This window comes from Neltuma alba, unplaced genomic scaffold, assembly GCF_004799145.2.
Source record: "Neltuma alba isolate B1F8T4 unplaced genomic scaffold, ASM479914v2 tig00007445_pilon, whole genome shotgun sequence".
Lineage (NCBI taxonomy): Eukaryota > Viridiplantae > Streptophyta > Magnoliopsida > Fabales > Fabaceae > Neltuma > Neltuma alba.
The window spans coordinates 81561-91774 of record NW_021634785.1 but is presented as its reverse complement, the minus strand read 5'-3'; the positions used below and the strand labels follow the sequence as shown (position 1 = coordinate 91774).

General features: G+C 32.8%; 1 protein-coding gene across 1 annotated transcript; it reads left to right on the top strand.

Annotated features, from left to right (window-relative positions):
• Nucleotides 1-279: 279 nt before the first annotated feature.
• Nucleotides 280-5593, top strand: LOC114752593 (COP9 signalosome complex subunit 3). Its single transcript, XM_028941349.1, has 11 exons — nt 280-537; nt 1274-1389; nt 1490-1736; nt 2497-2554; nt 2647-2736; nt 3130-3195; nt 4247-4336; nt 4481-4639; nt 4723-4844; nt 5046-5118; nt 5199-5593. Exons 1-11 carry the CDS (start codon nt 359-361, stop codon nt 5265-5267), a joined length of 1269 nt encoding a protein of 422 aa, XP_028797182.1. The 5' UTR covers nt 280-358; the 3' UTR covers nt 5268-5593.
• The last annotated feature ends 4621 nt before the right edge of the window (nt 5594-10214 follow it).

Genomic DNA, 10214 nt, shown 5'->3' with positions numbered 1-10214 from the left:
TTGCTTTTAAGCTCAGAAAACACTTACAAATTATTTACTAAACAAGATTCTTATACCGAGAATGAGATTTTAACTCACAAGAGTTATGCAGCTAAACAAAAAATTTCAATATTTAATGGTTACCCATATGTAATTATGGGTTTGGGTCGAGCCCAAGCTCTAAATCTGCCCACGCCATCATTTAAAAAAAAAAAAAAAAAAAAAAAAGCGGCCCGCTTCCACTGAGTAGAATCGCCCAACTCGGTCTCCCAATAGAAAAGCGTAAGGAAAGAAGCACGGAAAGGGCAGGAACAGGGAGGGAAGCTAAGCAATTCACAGTGGTTGCACGCACGGAGAGTGAGCGAGTAAATCAACATTGATGGACCCGCTTGAACAACTCGTTGCGCAAATTGTAGGACTTTCTGACTCCGACATACCTCGTCTTCTCGGCATCTTGAAGGCTTCCGATGACTTGCTTCGCACTGACTCGACTCGCTTGTCTGCTGTTCTGAGTCAACTTGACCCCTCCAAGCACTCTCTTGGTTTTCTGTATATCCTGTAAGTCTAAGTTTAGCCGACGCTCTTTTGTTTGCTTTGTCTTTGGAAATTATTGCGCAGTTTTCTTTTTCAGTGATTTTATGTTTCGTTTGTTTGATATGTTTTGTAATGAGTTAGGGTTTAGTGTTGTGAAGTGCAAATATGAAATCATGATTTTATTTGTGTTTCTCAAACAAGTGAAGGAAAATGTAGCCTTTGGCTGGCTGTGGTAAAGAAGTAAAGAATCGAAGACCATCCCTTTTATTTGATTTGCATTAGGAGAATTACTAATTTCAGAATTCCTAAGTGCTAACAAACATATTTTCCAATTATGGAACAACAACAAAATTAAAGAGTGGCTATGAACCTTTAAAAACGTAATTATGACTTAACGAAGCCCTGCTTTGTCAAGTGATCAATGATTAGAAAGTTGTTCCTGAGGATTTAAGATACTGTTTTCTTTCCAAGATAATCCATTCCTGTTTAATTCCTCAGAGATTGTAAACAAGGCACTGTGCTTGGCAGAATTACAAGTTGTAAGTTTATTTTTCTCTTCATTCACTATAACCAGTCGGATATGATATGATTCCCTCAGTCACCTCATAGTGGTGGTTGTAAAGATGATTATGTCTATGAATCCTAGCTATGGAAGCCGATAATGTGATGCATAGTGTCACTTTGTAAGTCAAATTAAGTTGCAGTTGTTTCTCATTGGAAGATGTAAACATTTTCCTTGAATATACACCTATGTTGACAGAGAGGCATCTACAGCTGGTCCAGTTACAAAAGAGCAAGCAGAGACAGTAGTTCCAATCACCATCAGCTTTATTGATGCTTGTGCGGCAGAACAAATTCGGTCCATACCTGATAAATGTATTCAATTTTCTCTCCTGTTACATTTTCATTATAGTATTGAACCATTGCTGCCGTTATTCTTTCTATCTATAATGTATTAGTTTGTTCATTTTTGCAGTCATATCTCTATGCAAGAGGTTCAAGGATCAAGTGATGCTACTTCAAACCCCCATGCGGGGTGTTGCTCCTATGCTGACTGCTCTAAAGAAACTTCAGACCTCTACTGAACACTTGACTCCTCTCCATCCAGAGTTTCTTATGCTTTGCTTGTTGGCAAAGTGTTACAAAACTGGTCTATCAATATTAGAGGATGATATTTTTGAAGTAGACCAACCAAAAGACCTTTTTCTCTACTGTTATTATGGGTATGCTCATTTCCCACTGTTTACATTCTCTCTCTTTTTTTTTTTTGGGGGGGGGGTCTGGGTAGAGTTTTTTGTGTGGATTTATCTCAACATTGATTATGTTTTATTTCACTTGCTCCTATCTGGATTCACACTTGTGCTAGAGAACCTTTTTCCTCTTGACATCAATTATGGAAACCCATATGCACACAGTGTGCCCATAGATTTTAGGCTTTTGACATGTTGATACTAAGAAAATTTGTGCTTGAGAAACTGACTTGTTTTTATTGTTGTAAAGTGAAAATCACGACATAGTTGGAAGGATGTAAAGAGAGAGGGCAAAAAAAGAAATGACGTGGCCACCACAGCCACAGGAAAACTTTATATCAAATTTGAGATTCAATTTAGTCAAAATTGGACTATAAATTTAATTTCAAAGAGGCAAAACTAAAGATTTATCTTTGTTAATGCGTGACTTTTATGATTTGTGCTGTATCAAGTATCTGTATTGGCATGTACCAGTTTCTTCTGGCCAAACCTTGACTTGCGTCTTCTAGTTGCCACAGACCCTGCAATTCCATGCCACTTTAAATCTGGAAAATTTCCTCTGATTTAGTCTTAGTTTTAATCAAAATAATTGAGAAGGGTTGGTGGATCAGTTTTAAACTTACGAATTCAATCATTAATGCATCAACACTGTGGTTTAGATTATGCTTCTGGTCATGAATTCTTTGGCAACAGTGAGGAATTTGCCCCTGTCTGACTTTTGAATTTGTATTAGAGGTATGATATGCATTGGACAGAAGCACTTCCAAAAGGCTTTGGAGCTTTTGCATAATGTAGGTCATTTACACTAAAGCTATTGCTTATATCGGTCATAATTCTTTCTGATTGTAACCTTGTGCTTAGTAGCTTATGCGTTGCTTTCTAGGTTGTAACTGCTCCAATGTCTACAACAAATGCTATTGCTGTTGAAGCTTACAAAAAGTATATATTGGTTTCTCTCATTCGCCATGGACAGGTAAGCATTGCGTTCCAGCTCTCTTAAGTTGGGATGGCTTATAGAAATCATATCTCACTTACATTTTTTAAGGACCATTTCAACTTGAAAGCTAATTGGATGAAGGACCATGAATTGTTTACTGCAATCTGTGATCTGTGATGCTCTTCATATATTTAGTCAGAATTCATGTTCCACTGTTCTTAAAAAGGAAATGGTAAAAAGTGATTTGTAGGCGGTCTTTTTTGAGATGAAGTTTCAAATGTTGCCCTCTGCTTCTCATTTAAAATATTAGGTGATACGCGCTTTTCTTTTTGCAACTTTTCATCATGGCCAATTGAGCTTTGCTTCTGCAATGTTTCCCCTCTTTTTATCCTTTTTATGTTTGTTGACCTGTTATAAATGTGGTGGCAGTTCTCTACCAGTCTTCCTAAATATGCTTCTTCAGTAGCTCAGAGGAACCTAAAGAGCTTCTGTCAGGTATTATTAGCATTGTAGCACTTCATTTTTGTAGCATATTTAAAAAGATCCTGCTAAATTATGCATTGCAAGGATCAAGCCTATTACTTTTTAAATCAATTATGCGATAATACAATTCTTGTATTTTTAAGCATTGCAAGGCTTTCCCTAGTTAATTCTCTGGTGTGTGTGTGTGTGTGTGTGTGTGTGGTGCTATCTGTGGTTTTACTTGCTTGTTTGGCATGATTGGGAGGATGGTTTAGAAGCGGGATAGAATAGGATGAAATGGTTTGAGCATCTTAACTGTTGATCTCGTGTTCAAAACCATCCTAATCCATCCTATGCCCCCGATTTCTAGCCACTCCTAATTGGGTGATTTGGAATGTCTTGGGTCATTGTTGTTGGGTGTTGAGGCAAGGCACCAAGTAGCTCTAGCATCTCTGATATCATGAAAGTTGTTGGCTTCACTATGGCACCGAAGCAGCAACCTCTGGCTACTTTTACATGGAGAAAGTTGGGCTCCTTAAGCACATCAAGGAGTCTGACTAGAAGCCCAGGCCCCAAAAACTATATAGTACTGCCTGAGAAGCCCGTTCTACCTTTTTTATTTAACATTAAATGATAAGGTAGGCATTATAAGTTCAAAATATTATCTATTTTACTATTTTCTTAGGGCTTTGTAAACACAGCTTTAAAAGGGGAAAAAACAAGAAAAAAGAAAAAAACATAGAGGAACTGGCACACCTATGGCAAATAACTAGTATGATGGGCATTATAGAGGAATCTTCTGAGAAACCCTCGCTGCAATATGCTTAGGTTGCTGTTTTCGGGAACCACCCTTGAAATCAATTTGTAGCTTTGTTCGATAGAATTTTATTTATAGGTCTTCTACATAATTTTGTGGTGCTATCAGCTTAAAGGGAAGCAATCCTTACTAATTTTACATGTTTTTGTCATTTGTCCCCCCCCCCCGGGGGGTTAATTAATTCTACTTTAGCTAACAGCTAGCTACAGTTTTTGGTCATTCTTGTATTCTTGTATTCCTGTATTTGATTGCTTTTGATTTGAGCAGCCTTACATTGAACTCGCAAATGCTTACGGGACTGGGAAAATTGCAGAGTTAGAGACTTATGTCCAGTCAAATGCTGAGAAGTTTGAATCTGTAAGTTCATTTGTGACTATTTTTCCACCAAAGCATCAAGCATTTTGACTGAAGCATTCTCTCTAGTTATATATTCTTATGACATGATAATATCTCTAAGAATATTTCTGGTTTTGCATAACCCCAAAAACATTCTGGTTTCAGGATAACAACCTCGGCCTGGTTAAGCAGGTTGTATCATCCATGTATAAGCGAAATATTCAGAGATTGACTCAGACATACTTGACACTTTCTCTACAAGATATAGCCAACACAGTGCAGTTAAACAGCCCTAAGGAGGCAGAGATGCATGTGCTACAAATGGTGACCGTCAAACTGCCAAGTTTATTAATAATTGCCATGAGGAATAGACGTTGTACCACTAATAAAATATTTTCAAACTACAGATTCAGGATGGTGAGATATATGCAACAATCAACCAGAAGGATGGAATGGTCAGATTCCTAGAGGATCCTGAGCAGTATAAAACATGTGAGATGATTGAGCATATTGATTCATCAATCCACAGGTACACTTCTATATTTATGTCAAGTGTTAAGCCAATTAAGCTTGTTGTCCTTATTTCCTGTACTTATGAGCCTTTTTATATACAATCCTTGGGTGTGAATATGCTGCCACTGTCGCAGTTGAGCTTTTTCTTTGTGCTTTCTGTCTAGGCTGATTTCATGTCATTTGTTTGTGCTTATCTAATTTCCAAATTAATTCCCAGAATAATGGCACTGTCAAGGAAGCTAACAGCGATGGATGAACGTATTTCATGCGATCAGATTTACTTATCAAAGGTGAGAATTGTGTTTATTCTTGTCCTGTGATCTCAACTCACTTTTGATGTGATCACTGACAAGGGTTACCTCATTATCAGGCTGGACGAGAGCGACAGAGATATGACATGGACGACTTTGATACAGTTCCAACGAAATTCAACATTTAAGGCAAATCCTCCTTTTTGATGCAAGGTTTTAAAGGATGCAAACAATGCCCGTTATTATCACAAGTGAGTAGGGAAGTGGATTTTATGTTCTGGCTGTGAAATGTATTTGTGGTTCATACCTTGTTTATTCGTGAATAGTTTGGGATGTTGTTAAATTTCTTTACTTGACTCTCTGCAATTTTGTTTGCTACATTTTTTTGGCAATTTATGCACGTCCTATCTCGATACTCTAGCTGTTAAATGCACAGGCAGAGAGAGAGAGAAAAACTAGAAAGTAGATATGAAGAGAATGTGAATCTTATTTATGCTTTTATTCTCTTGATACTTTCTCTTGAATGCATTATAGTAAAGGATCACTCTCTGATGAAACTTACAAACTTCGTTTGAATTAGGCCCTATATTCATGGATGGGGAATTGTGCGTGTCCTCATTCCCAGTTTCTTGGTCTATTATTTTTCTTTTATAGCTTCCTGCATGATGAAAGGTATGAGATCATTAAGAAATGATTTCTATAGGTATGCTCAAGTTCTCTTCCTCAATATGAGCATGTTTGTGGATCACTAGATTGTAAAGCATAGGTTAAAGCATCCAAAGTACTCTTTTTTTTTTTTTTTTTTGCGGATACAAAGAGAAAGCAAAGCATTCAAAGTACTCTAAATATCATTCAAAATATAATTTCCAAAGGGTTGATTCTTGCGTTTAGAAATTTGTAGTTCTCTTCCAACTAGATTTGTAGTAGTATTAATCCTGGAAGCTCATGAGCGTTGGATTTTGGGAGCTAATTTGCTTTGAAAGTTTAAAATCATAATAATATTTTTAAAAAGACTTTCAGGTTGTAATTGAAAATTTTGGACGTAAATTTGCATTTTAACCTAATATTTCATGTATTTTCTTTGTCTGGGCTGCACCTTTGTTTTTATTAATGTCATTGTAATGAATTATAATTTGGTCTAATTGTTCTATTCTAATCAAAGAACCAAAAATTGAACCAGATATTAAATTGGTTGAGGTAGTGGGTTAAGCTTTTAACAGTTAGAATTAACTCGACATCAAACCTGTCAAATTAAAATAATATAATTTAATTGAAAACAACAAAACATAATAACATTAATACAATCATTAATAACAAAATATAAGAAAATATAGTAGTAGTTTGATTGTAATAATAATAAAGATAATAACATTAAGAATTTTAATCTGTATAATTTCTCAATAATTAAAATTAATAGTCATTGATATCAAAATTATTATTAAAACTTATTTAAATACCTAGTGACTAAAATTTTAGAAGTTGGATAAAAAATATAGTATCAATAACAATATAATCATCTAAATTAGTTTATCACTAGTTTCCATCGATTTACTCTGACCTGTTCAATACTTAAATTAGACCGAATCATTGGCTGGCTCATCTGCTTTTCGATTGAGTTGGCTGATTTTTGGTCTTTTTTTCCCCATCAATTCTATCACGTATTTTGAGGTCTGCGTTGTTATTCTTGTTCAAGGTGTCTTTTCTCGAGTCAAGTTTTAGTACCTCGTATGAGGTCTTGTTATGTTTTAGGGGATACTGCAGTAACTTACAGCAAATGATAACATTATTTAATGTTGATACTATTTTTACAAGGATAATTATTTAGACAAAATGTTATTTCATGTAAGTTTGTTGAGTCGTCATAAAATATTAAAATGTATGGTGGCCGGACAAGTACTGTTATTTAAAAAAGAAAATTACTCATCCAGTTCTTAATATAGGACCCAATTGTTGAGTTAGTTTTGATCCTAAATATAAGACTTATTTTTCATATTTATCAATTTTTTCTAAATTACTCCTATGGATACTCTCTCAACTATAATCAAGTACAAGAAGGAAAGGGGGTATTGAGAAAGATTATGGTGTTTTAGAAAAAATGTGTCACATTTCTTATAATTAACTAACTTACTTAACTTTCTTAATCTAATCAAATTAGTTAAATAAGTCCTCTATTAAGGACCGGAGGAGTATAAAATTAATGTTTATGATTAAAATTACAACTTTCAGTTTGTAGGATCAGGATCCTCTCAGCAGCGAAATAACGTCCCTCAACGGCACTGAATCTCATCCATCCAGATTAATTTAACAAAAAAAAAAACTCAATAGTGCACCACCTTATCATGTTATTAAGAATTAAAAATAAATTTGAACCATCTTTGAATAATTTTTTTTCATAATTTTGTGAGGAGCATTCAGTCTGCTGGACTTTAATTCAACGGGACGATTTATCTGGGTTCAAACAAATTCAAATTGAATTGAGGTTTCACCATCAAACATTACAGTTTTCTCAACCTACCTCACTTCAATTGATCCAAGTCCAGAGTAATCCAGTGTCCGGCTTGATTTGAATTACTCCGAACTAAAATAAAACCTCCAATTGAAGTGAGGTAGGTTCAGAAAACCATATTGGATGAGCTATTAAAAAAAAAAAGGTTAAAAAATAGTTCACATTTATTTTATATTTTAAATTTTTAATAGTATGATGGTTGTGGTGGACTGGGAGCTTTCACAGGCATGTACCTGACAAAGCTTGAAGAATCAGACTCAATCAATAATAATAATAGTACTAATAATAATACTACCCCCTATCCGTATAGAACTTAATTTAACTTTTAATTTAGTTATAAATATAAAATTTTAATCTATTTTGTCTTTTATATTTATTTATTTTTTAAAGTAGTTTTTATATTAATTACACGTGTTAAATGTTCTATCAAATAATAGTTTTAGCTAATGTATATTGTTAGTAAGGGTATTTTAAAAAAATAATCTATATTTATTATAAGTAATTAACTTAATAAATTTTCTTAATCTACTCAAATTAATTAATTAGTTCTAATATTAAAAACCGGAGGTAGTAATAATAATAATTTTACTGTATTTTTTCACAACAATATTGCGTCCGGAAACACCACGCGGAAGAGGGGTACCTGGCTTTTGACTATAAAAAATAAAATAAATGCGTTCGTGGCTCTGGCTCTGGCTCTGCAAAGAGGGTGTTTGAATTTACTTTTTTAGAGGTGATTTTACTATATACAAAATAAGTACGCGAGATTAGTTTTTTCTTGAATTATGTAAAAATATTTTTTAAAATAATTATAAGAAACTCTTCCAAACTCGTTTGGAACAGTTTATAAGTAGTTTATAAGCTGTTTTTTTAATAGTGATTTACGGAATATAAAAAAAATATAAAAAAAATTTTATCTTAACTTGCATAAAATATATTTATAAAAGATTTTCACTGCTCTATCAAACAGTATCATAACAAAACTCAATAAGCACCAAGGCCTAATCATGTGGAGTGCTGGCCACTCAGTGGTAGCTTTCAAAGAGCACCAAAATCACGACACATACAAGGAAGCAACACGTGAAACGTAAGTTCAATTTTCCAACTAACAATTCAGACTTTTCCTCCCATAGAAAACTCAATGAATGGTATTTCAGTCCACAAAAAAAAAAACTCAATGAATGGGCATTTTGTGTGGTCTTATCCTATGATTCTATTTGATTACCTGCGCTCTTACATGTCTTGTCGTCATTGTGTAAACCAAACAAGATAAAAAAGAGATTTTCAAAAAATAAAATGATGGAATAAAATTTATTTATGATCAACATAAAAACAAATTAGGGATTAATGCTTATAATTAAGAAAACTTCAAAAAAATAGAAAATATAAGAACTTAATAAAAATCGGGTAATACCATAAGAATCTACGAATTAATTATTTTCAATAAATAATATATCATTTTATAAATTTTCTTTTATATAAATTAATGTTAATATATTAATACATTTTAGCTTTGATCTGTTTTCCGTTTCACAAACCAATTTTTTCTATGCATAAAATGCCCATTTATTAACATAATTATTTTGAGTTGAATATAACATCATTCATCTCTTCTTTTACCAAAAAAAAAAATTGATATTAATGTATATTCTGTCTCTTCGATAACACCATTAGAGTGTTGTGATATACTCTTCCGATTCTTAATATAAGACTCATTTAATTAATTTGATTAGATTAAGGAAGTTAAATAAATTAGTTAATTATAAAAAATGTGATACATTTTTTCTAAAATACCATAATCATCTTTTTTAATGTCCCATCTCCCTCTTCTACTTGATTATGGTTGAGGGAGTGTCTATAAAATTAATTTAGAGAAAATTAATAAATATGAGAAATGGGTCTCATATTTAAAACCAAAACTAACTCGATAATTAGGTCTTATATTAAAAACTGGAGGAGTAAATAGCTAACAATCATTTTCTAATTAATTTTATGTTGCACGAGCATGTGAACTACCTTAGGATTCTTCCTTGTCTACGACCACCAAAAAACAAAAGAACATCTGGCATCAATTTAAAGTATTAACTATTAAGTTTGGCACTAGTGTGTTGTTTTAATCATAAAAAAAAAAAAACTCTCTGTGTTGTTTTAATCATAAAAAAAATTATCTGGTTGATAATATAAGAATTAGATAATTAATTTAAAATCAATTAAGTTGATTATTTGTCATATGTATATATTGATCTTTTTAAACTATTCTTTTTAATCATGTGCAACAGATGACTACTGGAATTATGGAAATTCTTTACAATCAATAAATATATTTTGACAAAAGATGAAAAATAAAATGAATTAAGGTCTTATATTTATGATCAAATTAAATATTTTACTAGTACTTATATCAAGGAGAGAAGGTAATAATTTGTTTCATAACTTGTCCTCTTGTTAACTTAATATGAATATGAATTAAATAATTCAAACCAAACAAAATCCATGAATCTGGACAAGTACTTAGCAGCCAAATATTTCCTCTTATATGGTCTAGGCGATAACACCGAAGAATTTAAGACATAATTTATTACTCCTACTAAATATAACAATTAGGTAGGATATTTATTTTAATAATAAA

Coding starts and splice junctions, on each gene's coding strand:
- LOC114752593 (XM_028941349.1), top strand. CDS start 359: ATGGACCCGCTTGAACAACTCGTTGCGCAAATTGTAGGACTTTCTGAC. Junction 3,196..4,246: donor ACCTAAAGAGCTTCTGTCAG/GTATTATTAGCA, acceptor TGATTTGAGCAG/CCTTACATTGAACTCGCAAA. Junction 4,640..4,722: donor AGATGCATGTGCTACAAATG/GTGACCGTCAAA, acceptor TTCAAACTACAG/ATTCAGGATGGTGAGATATA.